General features: G+C 41.4%; 1 protein-coding gene across 1 annotated transcript in view; it reads right to left on the minus strand.

Annotated features, from left to right (window-relative positions):
* BMS1 (BMS1 ribosome biogenesis factor) overlaps positions 1-18,710 on the minus strand; it is a gene marked incomplete in the record, with an annotated part of 1,196,647 nt that overhangs the window by 139,875 nt on the left and 1,038,062 nt on the right. The window contains 1 exon segment of the mRNA XM_044056283.1: positions 1,814-1,989. Within this exon segment, the coding sequence (XP_043912218.1) occupies positions 1,814-1,989 (176 nt within the window).

Here is an 18,710-nt window from a genome sequence, read left to right on the forward strand (position 1 = left end):
AGCTTGACCTACAAGGCCATGGAGTGGATTATCATGGGACCTCATTAACAAGGATATTGGCAACCTCCAAACACTCGATCCCACACAGTTTGATTTAGTCAAGGGGAGGTCATGCCTGTTAAATTTGGTCGAAGTCTTTGAGACAGTCACCAAAGCCGTGGATGAGGAGAAGACGGTGCACACCACCTACCTTGACCATGCCAAAGCCTTTGATACTATTCCCCTCTAGGGTATAATAAGGGAATCTCACCAGAGCTCAGGGTACCCCTAGGGTATAATAAGGGAATCTCACCCGAGCTCAGGGTAAAAGCTGTCTCTCAACTAGGCATCTTTCTGTATGTTACCAGATGGGTAGCAAACTGGCTTACTGACAGAACCCACCTAGTCAAAATAGGGGAAGCCACCTCAAGCAGTAGACCCGTAAGGAGCGGTGTACCCCAGGAATCAGTCTTGGGACCTCTGTTGTTTGGGATATACTTTTGTGAGATGCAGACCAAAACCAGTGGGCTATGGCTGACCAAGTTTGCAAATGACTGCAAGCTGGGTGCTGTCATCAATCCCCCTAGTGATGTGGGCATCCTCCAAAAGGGTCTCACCCAAACAAATGACTGATGCAAGAAACATGGCCTCAAACTGAATGCCAAAAAATGCATCATCATCCCCTTTGGGGAGGGCGAAGTCCCCACAAATTATCACATTAATAAGGTCCTAAGCATGCAATCAGTAGTGAGGGACTTGGGCACCCAGGTTGACAGCAAACTGACTTTTGAGAATCATATTGCCTCCATTGTACAGAAAGCTTTCTACATGGCCCACCTCATTAGTAAGGATATCTCAGCCAGGGATAAGGTGGTCATAACATCCCTGTATTCTTCCCTTACAAAACCCATTATTGAATACAATTTCCCTTTAGGCATGCACTTCACAACACACATGCAATTGCTGGATAGACCACAGTTTCCTCACCAGGAGAATCCAGGGCCTCTAATATCTACCCTACACAGATAGGCTAATGGCCCTGTCCCTCTACTCAGTCTCATACAGACTCCTCAGAGGTGACCTCTGTCTGGCATACAAAGCAATGTCAGACCCCACCTTGATAAGACTGCTGCATATCCGCAAGTAACTCGCATGCATGACCTCAACCTGGTCTGTGACATCAACAGGACTTGTTGGAGGGACAAATTTGTGTCCCAGAGACTCCCTCTTCTGTGGAATAGACTCCCTCTCCATGTCAAGCACAGCACCTCATTAACCCTTTTTAAGCACAGCCTGAACAACTGTATGGGGAATAGAAAACACACTCCTGGGATTCCACCTGTGTCCCTGATGGACAGGGGCACTGGATGCTGACTTGTCTGAACATAGGCTAAATTCTTGGCTAGGCTTGTAAGGGCCTCAGGGCCAATAGCCTAGTACCTTCCTATTATCCTATGACACCCTACACCCTCTCACAGCATACTGTTATCACTTTCATTTACCAATGTTAATACATTACTCTTAAGGACACTGGTGTCTGCTGGGACTTATCCAGTTAAAAACAGAGGGCAAACCAAAATAAATTATAGCCAAGAAACAATTCCAAAAATGACAGTAAAACTAAATACCACTATGCAAGCACTTACAAAGAAAATAAATGAATAAATGACCTGACAATCCGTAGTAGCCCAATGAAACAACATACATGTTAAAAATCTTTTAGTGTTCTAATGTTTCTGTTAGTCAGGTATGAAAATGTCGTATAAGCTATCAAGTATTGCAACTGTTTTATCATGATTAAGCTGCAGTTAGCAAAGTGATGGTAAAGCCCAACCTTATAGAAAGAATCCTTGTTGTGAGCCACTTTAGTGCCCACTTCATGCCGCAGCTGTCCAACTGTCTTCATTCCAGCCCAGGAATCTTTCTCTCCTACTGGTTTAAGCAATGTTGTCACCGGATTGTACAACTTAGGCACAGACACGGGGTACCATGTCCGCATGAAAACAATGTCTGCCAATAAAAACAAACAACTGTTATTAAAGACAATACCGAACTTGACTATGCGGTTGTTGCAAGTAATAAACATGAAAATAATTTAAAGGAATTTTTGGATAAGGGCAATCAACTGTCATACAGTGGCTACTGCCTTCATCAAAAACGTGTGAATGGTTTTCCTAGTATTAAATATACAGCATCAAGGTTTACTTCACAAAATATAAAACAAAGTACTACAGCTCAGCGTTTTTCAGTTGCTGCTTCACTTAATGAAAAGCCCCATGTGCAATAAAGAGTTGGTATTTACAAGCCCCACTCACACCCTTGTAGTAGTACACCCCAATGTTATCATATCAAAGCTTCAAGTTACTAAACTGCTTTCTCTCTTTGTAAATGGTTTTGCCTCCATGCCTACCACCCAATCAAGCCTTCTCTATTCTGACATGCCCATTCACCTCCATAACTGGGAATCGCACCCGAGCTCAGAGTAAAAGCTGTTTCATCCCTCTTTTCAACAGAGCCAGTAACATTTCTCCTAATCTCATCAAATTTTCAATCACAGCTCAGAAACTGTCAATTCCTGTGCACTAAAATTTCTCAGCTGTAGCAGTAGATAGGTATGAAGCTTTAAGATACCCCAAACATATTACACATTATCCAACTTCTGCAAGTTGATCCAGAGCTGATGCAAAAGAATGAAGTAAAAACAGGATGCAACAATAAATGACAGACGTGAAACATAAAACTGTCAAATCCAAGAACAAAGCTGATTCATACACCCATACCTAAACACCAGGCATAATTTATTAGTTTTTTTATCACCCCCACCCATTGTTGACTTTAATGATGTTTTTTTTTAGCTCCCCATTCTCCCAGCAATCACAAATCATTCATCCCCTAGTGATCCACTTACCTCTCCTGACACTCTGCAGCGAAAGACATCATGCATATGACATAAGTGATGGCTGCTGGTCATTATACTGCAAGGAGTTTGGAGACTGTGGTCTTCTGCACACTATCCCTAATCCCACTGGCAGGAAGGCATGGCGCACTGACAGCTATGCTATACTCTTATGTGGGGTGTTTACCTCTACACACCTACTATGCTTCACTAAAAAAGTACAGCAGATGTTCTAATGGATCACTGTTACAAAAACCTAAGTAATTTGGGTTACATACTACTCAGGATCTGACTACTGGTTAGCTTTCAAAGCTTAAGGGCTCCTTCCGTGCACCCTAACTACCAGACGCTCAGGCAGAGCCTCATCAATAGAGTTGGGTGTCAAAAACTTCAGAGCTTTTTGCCTTGCGAATGGAGGCTATAGTTCCTGAAAGGAAAAATGCTAGGAAAGGAAAACAAAAAAAAGTGTAACTAAAAACACAAGGGTACAGCCGTCCACACCCTGACAATGCATCAAAAACAAGGGGAGTGGATGCTGTTATAGTAAGCTTACTTACACTTCTGAAGTATGTTCACCATTAGATCACTGTTGCAGTAGCCCTAAGCTATTCGGGTAGATTATCTGAGGTTAGGAATACACTGGGGAGGATGAAGAAGTTTAGGAATTCAGGAGCCCATGCAAATAGTCTTAGCAAAGCTTGCTCTGGACTGCAAAATGAATCCAGTTTGTAATGCATTGTGAAAATACATCAAGTTGTTGCCTCTTGAATACTTCTAGAATCCACCCTTTCCAGGAAGCCACAGAAGAAGCCAAAGTCCTAGCAGAGCAGGATCTAACACTGCCTGGAAATTTCTTGTCATGGAGGCAATAGCAAAAAAGAAACAGTATAAGACAATCATCCAGAAATTGTCTGTTTTGACACTGGTTGTCTTTTTTTTTTTTTTTTTACTTTCATAGGAGATAAACAGCTGACTGGTTTTCTTGCAGGACTTAGTTCTGCCCAAGTAGTATCTGAGCTGCCTCTAGACATCCAGGGTATGAAGGATTCTTTCTCCCTTCTTTTTATGTTCTGGAAAGAATACACAGAGTTAACAGATTGGTTCAAGGTAAACTCTAAAACCACTCTAGGCATAATGGAATATGCTCTCAGATAAACTCTGACCTTGTGAAAAATGAGGTAGGGTTGAGTCACCATAAAAGCTTGTAACTCAGACACCTTTCTTTAGAAGTCACCTGCATGCCCTTATTGATGTTTATTCCTTTGACATCCTCTGTTTGTCTGAAACATGGCTTAATCCATCAATACAAGACAGTGCAGTTCTACCCCCTGGCTATAATATCATAAGACGTGACCGTAACACTAAAAAAGGAGGAGGCGTAGCCATACTTTATAAGAATGGATTACAAGTTACCTTGTTAGACTCCAAACCTCCACTTTGCAACAATGCAGAAATTCTTCTAAGGTTCAGCTTAACAAAAGCAAAGCCATATATCTATCATGTGTCTATCTTCCCCCAGGCAATAACATCAACACATTAGAGGCTATCCTCAGCTGGCTCTCAAGTAATTACCCCCAAGAAACCATTATACTTGGAGATTTTAACATTAACTGGAACTCCTGTATATCTGAGCAGCCTTCTACTCATATCAACTTATATGGTTTTACCCAAACTATAACATCCCCAACCCGCACCAATAAAACTAACAACAAAACTAGTACCCTTGACTGGATACTCACTAATACCCCCCAACTAAACTATAAAACAGGCACCCTCCCTGAGGACATAAGTGATCACTTGCTTACCTATTTAATCAGAACAAAAACTGTCATCCTAAACTCTGCCATCTGTAGAACTATTTGCACTACCAAAAATTTTAACCCTGCTCACTTTCAAGCTGAACTAGTCACCTGTGACTGGTCACCCCTGAAATACCTCCCAATAGATAATGCCGTGAAATACTTTAACTCTAAATTTCTAACCATTTTAGACAGCCATGCCCCATTACGCAGTTAGAATTAGAACCAAACCGCACCATGGCTCACCAAAACGACCAAACAAAAAATCCTCCAAAGAAATAAACAATGGGCCAAATGGCGCTCAACAAAAAGCTCCTCAGACCACCTGCAATTCAGAAAGTTTAGAAATGAAACAAAAAAAGCCATATTAGCCGATAAAAGAAACTACTACTACCAACTACAACAAACCAACCAAAATAATCCCCAAAAATTCTGGCGAGGTATCAATAACCTCCTACACCCTGGATGCTCAAAGTACTCCCTCTCCCTCTGGCTCTGATCACAACAATCCCATCCAAATAGCTGACTCATTTAATACTTTTTTCACTGAAACCATACAATCCCTAGCCAACCAGCTATCCCCTAGCATCCCAGGCTCTGCCACAACCTTTACCAATAATTCTCATCAATTTCATTTTCAGCCAGTGCCCACTTCACTTATCTGTAACCTCATACAGAAACTTAAACCCACTACTCTCTCTGCTGATAAATTACCTGCAGAATACCTGCAAAAGCTGCTAAAGTCATAGCCTACCCCATATCCATCCTCATTAACAGAACTATTTCTGAAGGATCTATTCCCCTAATCTGGAAAGTCTCTCACATAATTCCCCTGCATAAGGGAGGTAACTCCAAAGAGTTGTCCAATTATAGGCCCATAGCTATTCTATCTCCTTTGGCAAAAATAATGGAGAAATGTATACACATACAACTGTTAACCTACCTACTCTATCACAATTTATTAGCACCCTGTCAACATGGCTTTAGACCATTTCATAGCACCACCTCTGCTCTCTTATCCTTCACTAACCATATTAACAGCAATCGTAATATTGATACTCTATCCTCAGCTGTATTTATTGATCTGTCCAAAGCATTTGACATGGCGAATCACCACCTCCTTATAGACACACTCAAAAACCTGTCATTGGACAACCATACTATACAGTGGTTCCATTCATACCTACATAACAGGCTGTACTATGGGAAAATACTTTATCTTCCCACGTCCCAGTCACTCTAGGGGTCCCACAAGGATCTATATTAGGCCCATTACTCTTCTCCATCTTTAGAAATGACCTTCATTCTGTAATTCCTCAAGCTGACTGTATCCAATACGCTGACGACTCCACACTCATATGCGCTGCTGCTTCTCAATCAGAACTTCAGTCACTAACCCAAATGACCTTTAGTACAGTTGAAAACTGGCTCCTACAAAGACGTCTTATCCTTAACCCCAAAAAAACAAAAATGCTACTATTTACCCCACCCAGAACCTCCCACTTAACTTTACTATTACTTCAAATGATGGAACTATAATATCTCCGAACCAACCACCAAACTACTCAGGTACTAATAGATAACAACTTGTCCTTTGAACCTCACATTAATAACACCATAAAAATAGTAAACAAGAAACTAGGTTCCCTCTATAGAATAAAACCCTTTCTTACACCTCCAGCCAGGGTTACTATTGCTCGTACCCACCTCATCTCTACCTTGCTCTATGCCTCCCTATCTATACCAAAATATGTAGAAGTAATCTGAGTAAACTTACATCCTCCTACAACAATATTGCCAGATTTGCAGCTGGGTCCTCCTATAGAACTCATCACTGTATCAATCTGAATCAGTTAGGATGGTTAGAGCTGCCAAATTTAATACTTTTCAATCAATTAATAGTAGCCCATAAGATCCTGTATTTACCTCAAAATACACCCATACTTACATCCCTAGTCATCCCCTATAATAACCTCAAGACCTTACGCTCAGCTAATAACCTACTTGTACAAATATCAAAATCCAACAACTTAGCTGGTGACACCTTGTTCTCCAATACAGTAGGTAAAGCCTGGAACATCCTCCCAAGCCAGCTAACCTCAATATCCTCTATCAGCTTATTTAAAAGCAAGCTTAAACCCTACCTCAAATCACACTGGCTATGCCCCTGTGTTAACCCAGACTAAGTACCTAACTATTAACTAGACTCCCACAATTCCTAGCCTATCATGATCTTGTGTTGTCTCACTAATTTTTAGTGAGCTTAACCTTCCTTAGGATTTTTCTCATGTAAATAAGTATATACTGTGGAATGATCAAACACCTTCATATAGTATCACAACCTATGTGTTAAATAACACTAGAAATCCATCCTTGTTTGCTGTTCTTCTATACTCTATCTATTGATCTCTAGTGTTTTTCTTTCTTAGGTTTTGTGAGACCTTAGTATCTCTTATCATAAATTACTAGGTGTATCTAATTTTGTAATATGTTATAAAGATTTGTACTACACCATTTCTAATACAAATGTATTAGTCTTATTCATCTATTCTTAGATAAATTTTTCCTTTTTCCTACTGAAATATAAAATATATAATCTTAGGCTTGTACTATAATTGTTAAAACTTATGTACCAAATTATACTGTTATTGTCTTTGTCTTGACCTTTTATGTTGTTGTAATTTGTGGAGCTTTTCTCCCCGGGCCTCCACTGAAAATGGACATATATCCAGCTGGACTAGCCCGGTCAACAAATGTAAAATAAAATAAAATAAATAAGTCAGAGCAATGATTAATACTGCCTTCCAAAGAATCTCAAATCAACCTGATGAACTGGTTCAAATGGAAACAGTGTTAGTTTTTCAAGCACAAAGTTAACAACCCAAGGAACAGCTCTCTCTTTTCTAGGTGGATGTATATGTAAAACCCTTTTCAAATACTGATGTGAGGACAGGTAGAAAGGGGGTTCAAGGGCAGACAAGCAGAAATAACCAAAGAATGAATCTTTGTAGCACAAGAAAATATCACAATATAACTTACAAAAATAACCAAGAACAAGAGGCATCCAGGCTTTAAAGATGTCTTGGTTCTTGAAATGGCACCAACTAGAACTTTCTTCCACTTACACAAATATGATCTCCTAGTTGCAGTTTTTTAGCCTCCTTTAGTATCTGATGCATGTTCCATGAAAAAAGGGTATCTAAATTGTATCAACAATCTTACCATCCACTCAACCAAAATGCTTTCAAGTTGGACAGTATTAAACAGTCCCTGTCTTGTGGAGTGAATCCAGTATACAGGAAAGATTGTGGTAACTGACTTTAGACAACTTCCAAAAAAGGGAAAACTACTGTTGCCTGGGTCAAAGGAGTGTTAACATTATCTCTGGAGAGTTGTTCTGGATTTTTAATTAAATTAGTGGAAAGGGTGGGAAAGCATACAAGAATGTTACAGTCCATGTGGAGAAGGCACATGTTTTCCAGTCCTGTCTGTAAGGAGTCCTGGAGCAAAATTTCTTTAACTGTCTGTTGTGAAAGGAGACAAACAGATCAGAAATGTACCCTAGATATGGATGAATTCCTTGAAGACCCATAGGTAGTTTCCATTCCAGAGGCTATGTACTGGTCCTGCTCAGCTTGTCTGCTATAATGTTTTGCTGTATTAGAATGTATGAAATCTGTAGAGTCAAAAAGAGTTGAGCTGCTACCTCCCAGGCTATCATAAAAAGTCTGCAAAGGGGATAAGATCTGGTAGCCCCCCTGTCTATGTACGTACCATATCACTGTAGTGTTGTCTGTGATACTTTGCTTTGAGATGGTCTTCAGGACTTCTGCATTTATTAATGTTCTCATTAACATTTATGTGCTTCTGTCAGTCCTGTTTTTTTCCACAAACTCTGCACTTTCACCCTTTTGATACAGGCCCCATGCAGAGTCTCAGTTACCTGTTGTAACAGAGTGAAGAGGAAGTGGAAGGGATAATGGCAGATCTGGAATGAGAGATATCTGGTCCACCCAATACAGAACATCGCTTCTCAAAAACCCCAGAACTGGAACCTGAAAAGATACAGGATGTTGATGCTGAAACCACTGATCTGAGGTACCAATGAAACTTTCTCGTGAGAAGTCTGGACAGTGGAATCATGATTATCACAGAAGTTGTGAAACCCAGTATCCTGAAAAATTCCTTGTCAGACACCAGAGACTGGTTGGGAAAGTGGAGGAAGATTTATTTGCAAAGTTGCACTTTGTCCAGTGAAAAGCTCTGGACTAGGCAGTGGTGCAGTGGTTAACATTATTGCCTCACAGCAAGAGGTTCTCCGGTTCGATTCTTGGCTGGGGTGCCTTCTGTGTGGCATCTGCATGTCCTCCCTGCAATCGTGTGGGTTTCCTCCGGGTGATACGGTTTCCGGCCATGGTACAAAGACATACGTCTGGACCGTTTCTCCCCAGGCCTCCGCTGAAATTGGCTCATTCCAAGTTGGACTTTCCTGGCAAACAAATGTTAACAAATAAATAAATCCAAAAAAATAAATTCTTACTGAAATATCCAGGTGACATTCCGTAAAAACTATTCTGTTTGAAGGGAAGGGATAAGAGATTTCTGTAAGTTCAACAGAAACTTCAGACCAAAAAGTAATTTCTTGACACATCATAGAATCTTGACAACTTGAAAAGTGTTTGCAAATATAAAACAATCATTCAAATATAGCAAAATGTGGATGCCTTGAAATCTGCAGTAAGCAATTACTGGAGTCAGGAATACCATAACCACCAACATTCACCAGATACTTCACTTGAAAAAAAAAAAAATCAGGAGTACCACAGAGTATGAGTGGTTAAGCACTTTTGTCTTTATTATGAAAAAGGCTCCTCCGAACATAAAAAAGTCTCAACACAATTCTATACAAATAAACCCCACACACTAAAAAAATTTACCCAATGCAATCAGCTTTGGTTCATTTTCAATAAGCACTTAATACTGAATGAAGCAATTAAAATAAAATGCTTACTGAAACTGCATCAAAGTTGATTTGAATGGGTAAAATTTTGTACTGGGTGGGTTTTGCCATTTATGAGAGTTTTTTCTTGATGGTGTCTTTTCGTACAATACAGATGAAAGTTCTTAATTTTACTCTGTCTGTGGTAGCCCTGGTTTTCTCCAAGTGAAGTTTCTGGTGGATGTTGATGGCTGTGGATTTCTGGTTTATGTTCTGGGATGGTGTAGCAGTGATTTAGTTACAATTCGTAAATACTCTTGCTGCAGTAGACAGACCAAAGGGTAAGATAGAAAACTGACAACGTGAGCTAGATACAGAAAATTTTAAGAAACTTCTGAAATCTTTGTCAATAGGGATGTGATCATAAGCGTCTTTTAAATCTAATGTTAACATGAAACTGCATAAAAGGAAAGACATGTAAGAGCATGAAACTGCATGATGGAATGATTGGTAACAGGCTAACATTTTGAACGTTGGAGCCTTTACAAAAGGACCGAGAAGAGGTCTAGGACCAGTCTCCAGGACCCCTCTTTCTTTGGCACCAGAAAAATCCTCGCATAAAAACTTGTGTCCATCTGAGCAGAAGGCACTGATTCTGTGACTCTTGAGACCGTTGCTCCAAAACTGGAAGAAACAAAAATGTTTGGTTTACAGGATGAGGAGGAATCCCCTGAAAAGGAGGCAGGGATTCCCATTGCCATCTGTACCATGACTGGATGATTTTCAGAACCCATTTCTCTGATACCATCTGGTGCCACTGGTGAAAGTGCAGACCTAGACAGAGGGTCAAGGTAAGAGAGGGAGAGACAGCTTAAAGAAGAAAGTAGCTATTCTGACCTTTTGGATTGTTCTTGATACTTGGTGAGTTTCCCCTTTCTTTTTAGAGACTCCCTGTCATTGCTTTTTAAAGTCCTGCTGTTGGCACCATGCTGTTTGAACTGCTTTTTGAAAAAGGCTGTGGAGTTAGAAAGTTTTTATTAAACTTAAAAAAAATGAGGATTTGAAAATTTGGGTCACCCCTTGAATCAATTTTCCTCTTTTACCAAGGATCTGATGAAGCGTAGTTTGTCTAAGTGAAAGTGCTTATCTACTTTTATTAAACTGGAAACTTCAGCCGTGGTGGTCTCATTGAGTTTATTTTACATTTTCGTTGTTCTCAAGTTAGACCTTTGGGCCGCGTTGATGGTGTTTTTTACTTTTACCAAATATCTTAGGTACCTCAGCAGCAGAACAGAAACAGAACACCCTGTCAAGGGGAGAACTTAAAACCTCCTTTTTAACATCTTCTGATAGGTTTTGAGAATGTAACCTAGTAAATCTTGACATGATTGACAACTTTATCTCTGCAGAAAGCATTAGCAGATTACTAAGAAACTTAAAGAAATGTTTGATTATAAGAAACAAAATTAAGGCATTCAATTAATTCTTCACCTCAGAAGACAAAAGGTTAGCAGTTAATTTTTTCATGTTCTCAGAGGAAAACCAATAAAAACTAACGTGAGCCTGGCAGTTCAAAATTCTGAATGTTAAAGTATCAAAAGAATAAACTTTCTTCCCAAATATGTCAAACACTTTCCAGTCCTTATGGAAGCGAATGAGGTTAGCATTAGCAATTTGTTTAGCTGAAGTTTTAGATAAGGCAATAACTGTATGGTACACTTTAGCATTAAATAAAGTTGTGTAAAATCTTACCATAACAGTAGATGTCCTTCCTTTCACTGTTAACATTAGGGACTCCTTGCCTTAGGCAGCCTCCAATGTCCAGCCAGTATACCATAGCCTTAGGTTGCTTTAAGGTATAGGCCATACATCACACGTATACGTATGCTTCTCACGTAGTGTAGCGCATAAAGGTGACACCCAAACATACCCTCCTTAGAACTGAAAGCCCCAGTAGGAATGCCAGTCCAAGGAATACCAAGAGGTAACCAGTACATCCAGAAGAGAAACAGACCAGGGGGAAGGAGGGAGCGAATACTGCAACACTGAAGGGAAGGACATCTACCATTATGGAAAGATTTTACACAGCTCTACTATTGTCCTTCCATATCACTGTTACAGTATTAATCATATTAGGGACAATGCCAAAGGTCAGGAAGAATCTGGAGGATGAAGGACAAGCAGAGCTCTCTAGGAAGCCACGATGGATGGCCCTAGCAAAACCAGCTCTAGTTCTGGAGATTCCATCTAACTTGTAGTGCTTGATAAAAGCATGCACAGAAGTCCAGGTAGCTGCCTCAAGAATAGAGTTAGTATCCAAACCCTTGAAAAAAGCACCAGAAGCGACAGCTCTAGTAGAATGAGACTTTACAGAATAAGGAAGGCTCTTGTCACGAAAAGAACAAAAAGAAATAGCTTTTGAAATCCAAGAAGAAACAGTCTGCTTGGATAAAACTAATCTCAAGGATATGGGATGAAAGGAAACAAAAGGCTGATCAGATTTCCTAACAGTCTTGGACAACTCAGATGATTTTATGTGGATAAGACTATGTACAAATGAATAAACTGATTAAAGGACAACTCACTCACCACCTTGGGCATAAAAAAAAAAAAGTTATATACTCGCCATTCATTCTTACTTGGATGGGTTCGGAGCCGATCCTCGGCTCTGACTCGGCCAAATACGCAGCTGGAAGTCTCAAACTTGGCTCATGGCAGGTAGGTATCCCATGATGCAGTGCTGCAACTCTCCAGATCTTGTTTGCTGCTAACTTACTAATGAGTAATATAAATATATACATATCTATATATAAGACCCCATATCAAGAAGTAATGAACTGAATGAAGGAGCTCCTGTAAGGAGGAAAGATAACCACCAAGTCCTCTAGGAGTCCTCAGACAAGGGAAGTAGGGAGGGGTCACAAGAATGAATGGCGAGATGAACAAACATGGAACTTTATGGTGAGTACATAACTTGTTTATGTTATGTTGTCCTATCTCGTCTTCATTCTTACTTGGATGGGACAGTGCCCTTAGCACCTTTTCCCCCGGTGGCTCACAAGAGTACACCTTTGAGCACAGTGGAACCAAAACAGGCCCTGTCCCTGGCGGCCAAATCCACTTTGTAATGAGAGCTAAATGTATGAGGATTGGCCCATGTAGCTGCAGCACAAATACTGTCCATAGACATTTTGACCTGAAAGGCAGATAACGTAGCTAATGCTCTAGATGAATGACCCCTAATTTTGAATGGCAGTTCTCTATTATTGGAGGTATAGATAAAGGGGATCCAATTTGAGAGCCAGTTAGAAAGGGTAACTTTAAAAACTGGCATACCCTTTTTTGCCTCAGAGAAGGAGATGAATAATTGGCCAGATTTCCTGAAATCTTTAGTTCTATGCAAATAGAATCTGAGCTGTCTATGCACGGCCAAATGATGGAGTCTATACTCTGCCTTGTTGCTATGGTTGGGGAAAAACACTAGGGGTTCAATGGATTGATTGATATTGGCTTAAGAGCAAGCCTTAGGTACAAAGGATGGATTGGTTCATAATGATACCCTTTCCTTGTGAAAGATCAGATATGGAGGTCTGACAGTTCTTGCAACTCTGAGACCTTTCTAGCAGATGTTACTGCAACTAGAAAAATGGTCTTCCAGGACAGAAATCTGAGGTCACAAGATGAAGAAGGCTCGAACAGAGGTAATATAAGTTGAGATAGGACAAAATTTAAATCCCAAGGAGGAAGTCGTTCCTTAAAGGGAGGTCTCAATAAGGAAGCACCTTTTAAAAATGCTTTACACAACCTGTGTAACATTAAATTAGGACAATGGTCACCAATGTGAAAATATGAAATTGCAACCAGCTGGACTCAACAGTTTCCGCAGCAGCACCTTGTTGAAACAGTTCCACCAGAAGTTCTAGAATGGATTGAATAGATGCAGAAAAAGGGGTCAATGTTTCTATTCTGAGCCCAGTGAGAAAATCTTTTCCACTTGCTAGTATATAGTCTTCTAGCAGAAACTTTATGAAAAGACATTAGTATGCGTTTTACTGCTGGAGTAACGTTTTGAAAACTGACTAAATTGGGAAGTGGAGCAGCCATGCTGTCAAGTTGAGGGTGTGGAGAGAAGAATTAAGTGCACCTGACATTTGTGTCAGCAGGTCTGGAACTGGGTCCAGAATCCAAGGCTTCTTCTGAAGATGAGGCCAAAGGAAGGGGAACCAAATCTGTCGAGGCTAAAGGAAGGGGAACCAAATCTGTCGAGGCCAAAGTGGGGCAATGAAAATCATTCTGCTTCCCAAGGATTTTGCTTTCTGGATAACTTTGGGTATGAGGACAAAAGTACAGTTTTGTACCTACCATAAATGTAGATGTTCGAGTGCTAATACAGCTGCAGTCATAACAGATGGGTTCTTCTGCCGTCAGGCGGGTCCTCGGTCGGCCGAATTCCAAAGTCTAGGTCCAGCGTCAGTTGTCGTTGCTTCTTCCCTGACGTCAGTGTGACAGGGGTATAAAGGAACCGGCCGATGCCATTTTCTTCAGTTTTTCTTGCCCCAGATGTCAGGTGCCCCCAGAAGGAAGGCAATACATAAATTTGTGTAATAATGCAGTGCAATATAATCAAAATACAGTAGTTGCAAGCAAATACATCATAAATGAATACCCCAATCAGGTTGTATGAGGATGTGTTAGCCTATAGGCCTGTCCCAAGAGGGGAAGGAGGGAGGGAAACCTGGACTGCAGCTGTATTAGCACTCTAACATCTACATTTATGGTAGGTACAAAACTGTACTATGTTCATCATGCATACAGCTGCAGTCATAACAGATGGGTAGAATCCCAAAGCTAAGAAAAGGATGGTAGGCAATAGGTGGAACTAGGAGGAGCCAAAATGCCCTGCAAGACTGCAGTGGCAAAGCCTGCTCTAGATTTGGAGTATAATGGTAGGTTGTAGTGCTTGGAGAAGGTATGCACAGAACTCCAAGTGGCTGCTTCCAAAATATCCTTAGTAGGAACTCCTCTGAGGAAGGCTGCAGAGGTGGCTGTGGCCCTGGTGGAATGAGTTCTAATGCCTGTAGGTACAGTTTTGCCATGAAAGGAATAGCAAAAGTGTATGCAGTGGGCTATCCATTTTGAGATTGTCTGTTTGAAAACTGGCTTTCCTTGAGCTCCTACTGCATAGGCCACAAAGAGCTGTTCTGATTTTCTGAAAGGCTTTGTTCTGTCCAAATAATAATGCAGTTGTCTGTGGATGTCCAAGGAATGTAGTAATCTCTCCCCTTTGTTTTGTGGATTAGGATAAAAGGTAGGTAAATGTATGGCCTGATTTAAAGCTACCCTGGATACCACTTTAGGCATAAAGGACGGGTTGGTTCATAAGGAAACTCTGTCCTGATGGAAGATGATAAAAGGCTGGACAGCCATGAGAGCCTGTAGTTCTGAAACTCTACAAGCTGAGGTGATAGCCAGAAGGAAAGCTGTTTTCCAGGACAAATATTGCAAATCTGATGAGGCAGCTGGCTCAAAGGGAGGCAAGGTCAGTTTTTCCAGAATGAAATTAAGATCCCAAGCAGGTATTGGTTGTTTCCTTGGAGGTCTTAAATTCTTAGCCCTTCTGAGGAACTGTCTTAAGAGAGGGTGAGAGAATAAAGGTGGATCAGTGTTGTATTCTGCAGAAATGGCTGAGGCATGGATTTTGATGGAGGAAAGAAAGTCCACTGCTTAGCAGTTCAGCCAAATATTGTAGTATTTGAGGTAAATTCAGTTTTCCAGGATCCTGGCCCTTTTTCTCATTCCAGACACAAAACGTTTCCATTTTGGAGTAAGCTTTTCTAGTTGATGGCCTTCTGGCCTCCAAAATGACATCCTGCACCTCCTTGGAGAGTAGTGCCTGTTGTGATGCTAAGGAATCTTCCATGCGGCTAGATTGAGTGTTTTTAGCTGGCTGTGAAGAGTTTTGAAGCTGTGCTGAGTCAGAAGAAGAGGCATTAGAGACAGGGTCCATGGTGGCGAATGCGTCAGGCTCCTCAGGAGTGGGTACCAGTGTTGCCTTGGCCAGTCCAGAGCAATGAGAATCATCTTTGGTCTGTCTGCTCTGGTTTTCAATAGAACTTTGGGCAGCAGAGGAAGAGGTGGGAAGGCATAAACTGTCATTGATGTCCAACTGAAAGAGAGAGCGCCCACTCTCCAGGCCTTTGGATGGAAGATCCTTGAGCAGAATTTTGTCAATTGATGATTTTTGTGGGAGGCAAAGAGATCTATGTCTGGCCTTCCCCATTCTTGGATTATTTCTGTAAAAACTTTTGGATGCAATTTCCATTCGTGTGGATCTGTCATATTCCTGCTTAGGTTGTCTGCCAGCGTGTTTTCCTTGCCTGGCAAGTACTGTGCTTGTAGTTCCATTTGTAAGTCCATGGCATGTTCTAAAGTGACATGGCCAGTCTGCATAGGGGGTAAGAATGTGTTCCTCCCTGTTTGTTTATGTACCACACAACTGTGGTGTTGTCCGTTCTGATCAATAGCTGACCTGGTTGTAGAAGGTCCTTGAAAGCTATAATAGCATTTATTACTGCTAGCATTTCTTTTTGATTGATGTGAAGGTGCTTTTCTTTTTGGGACCATTTGCCCTGAATGCACCGATCTGTCATGTGCCCCAGTAGTCCCAGGCATCTGTTGTGATGACTTGATTTGCTTGAGGCTTGCTGAATGGAAGACCTGTGTTTGTTTGACATGCTTGAGCCCACCACAGAAATTCCTTTTGCAGACATGGAATTAGTGGTATTATTGTTTCCAAACTGTGGCTGTGTTGAGACCATATGTTTTTCAGGTACCATTGTAGTTTCCTCATATGCAGCTTTGCACATGGGATTAGTAAGATGCAAGATGCCATGAATCCCAGAGCCTGCAGGATTTTCCTTGCAGTCAGCCTGGTGCAATTTGCTAGTGTTCTGAAGTATTGAATTAGAATTAGTTGCCCCTGCTTCTCTGGCGTGAGGTAGGCTATCTGGGTGTTTGTGTCCAAGTTGGCACCCAGGAAAATTATCTTTCGAGAGGGTATTAGCCTTGATTTATTTTTGTTGACTGTGTATCCCAGAGAGTTCAACAACATTATTACATAAGCCAGATGTTTCAGAAGAATGTGCTTGCTGTCCGCTTGGATCAGGCAGTCGTCCAAATAGGGGTATATTTGTATCCCTTGAAGTCTGCAGGAGGCAATTACTGATGCCAGGCATTTCATGAATACTCTGGGTGCAGTAGATAAGCCAAAGGACAATGCAGAGAATTGATAATGGGTTGAACCTGCAAGAAACCTGAGGTACCTTCTGCAATTTTGTCTGATTGGGACATGCAGGTATGCCTCCTTGAGGTCCAATGTTACCAGCCAAGACTCCTTGCCCAGCATGGGAAGAAGTTGCTGTAGAGTGAGCATCTTGAATTTTGGTATGAGTAGAAATGTGTTTAGGATGGATAGGTCCAAAATAGGTCTCCAATCTTTTCCCTTCCTTGGCACCAGAAATAGCCTGGAATAAAAACCTTGTCCTTGTTCGTGCATAGGTACCTCTTGAATAGCTTTCATGTTTATGAGATCTGTAATTTGCTTTTGTGCCTCTGCCCTTTGATTGTGTGGCAGGTTTGGTATGCCTCTCATTTTTGGAAGGATGTGAAAATGGAATTTGTAGCCTCTGTTTATAATGTCCAGGATCCATTTGTCCTTTGTGACAATATGCCAATTTTTTGAAAATAATGCCAGCTTTCCTCCTAAGGGGGCTGCCATTTGAGACTTGGTTGGCATGCAAAGGGAAAAGTCATTGGGTTTGCTTTCTGAAAGATTGTGAGTTATCCTCACCACCTCTTTGTGTAGGAGCTTGCCATTGTCTGCCTCTAAACGATCCTTGGGATTGTCCTCTGCCCCTCGGGCGCCTGTATCTGCCTCTTTGGGGTCTGTCCGTGGCAGGAAAGGACCAGTTTATGGAAGGCCAATTTCTCCTAAAACGTGGGGGTTATACCTGTAGAAATTCTTTCACAGTTTGCATTGATTTAGCCTTTTCCTCCATTTTCCTTAACACCTCCTCAGCATTAGCACCAAATAATACATCCTTTTGAAGAGGGGCGTCTAGTAATTTAGCTTTGACATGATCAGGCAAGGCTTGTTCCTTGAGCCAGGCATGCCTACGTATGACTGATCCTGTAACAGCAGCTCTACATGAGGCCTCTACAGCATCAAAACCACATTGTAAGGTATGCTTACCCACTTGTTCTGCACTATGCATCAAATCCTGCAACTCCTTCAAGTCTGGTTGTTCAGGTTGTGACATTTTACTTTTCAGTTGTGATAACAAAAACTGTTGGTATTTTAGCATATGAAACTAACAGTTTAAGGCCCTCATGGATAAGGTAGCCGAGGTATATACCTTTTTTCCCCACCTTTCTAAGGATCTGGAGTCTCTCTCGGAAGGTAATGGATTTTTAGCAATGGAGGCCTTAACTCCCTTGGGGCCCTGTGAGATGGTTTCAGGGTCAGCAGCATGGCTTTTGTATAGAAATTGGTGTGAGTCAGGAACCCTGTAGTACCTGTCAGGCTTAACTGGAGCTGGAGGTAGAGAGTCCGGGTTAAGACAAGCCTCCGAGTAAACATCATCTAGGATGTCCAAGACAGGAGGTATAGCCAGAGGCCTGTGCTGAGGTAGCAAGAGAAATTCCCTGAGCCTTTTCTTGGAATCTTGGCCTTCCCAGTGGAAGTGTTCCCTTAAGGTATGCAAAGTTTCCACAAATGAGTAATCCTCTGGGGGGATGGACTCCTCCGCATCAGAGTCTTCAAAAGGGGAGTAAGAATGTTCCTGATCATCAGAATGCTCTGAAATAATGGAGCCCTGATCAGAGGAGGGGGAATCTTCCTCCACTCTGGGCCTTTTGTCCGGTGGGGGCTGAGAACCTCTGATAAGAGTAATTAAATCCTCAGCCATTTTAAGCATCTGTTTCTTAGGCATGGGGCCTGGAGATGGGCCCTGTGTAGCTGGTCTCAGAGTGCATGGTTGCTTTAGACTTTGTGAAAGCCTTGATGGAGAAAGAAGAGGAAGATCTGAAGACACCTCGA

Source organism: Protopterus annectens, chromosome 14.part0 (genome assembly GCF_019279795.1).
Source record: "Protopterus annectens isolate FY-2018-M chromosome 14.part0, PAN1.0, whole genome shotgun sequence".
Lineage (NCBI taxonomy): Eukaryota > Metazoa > Chordata > Ceratodontiformes > Protopteridae > Protopterus > Protopterus annectens.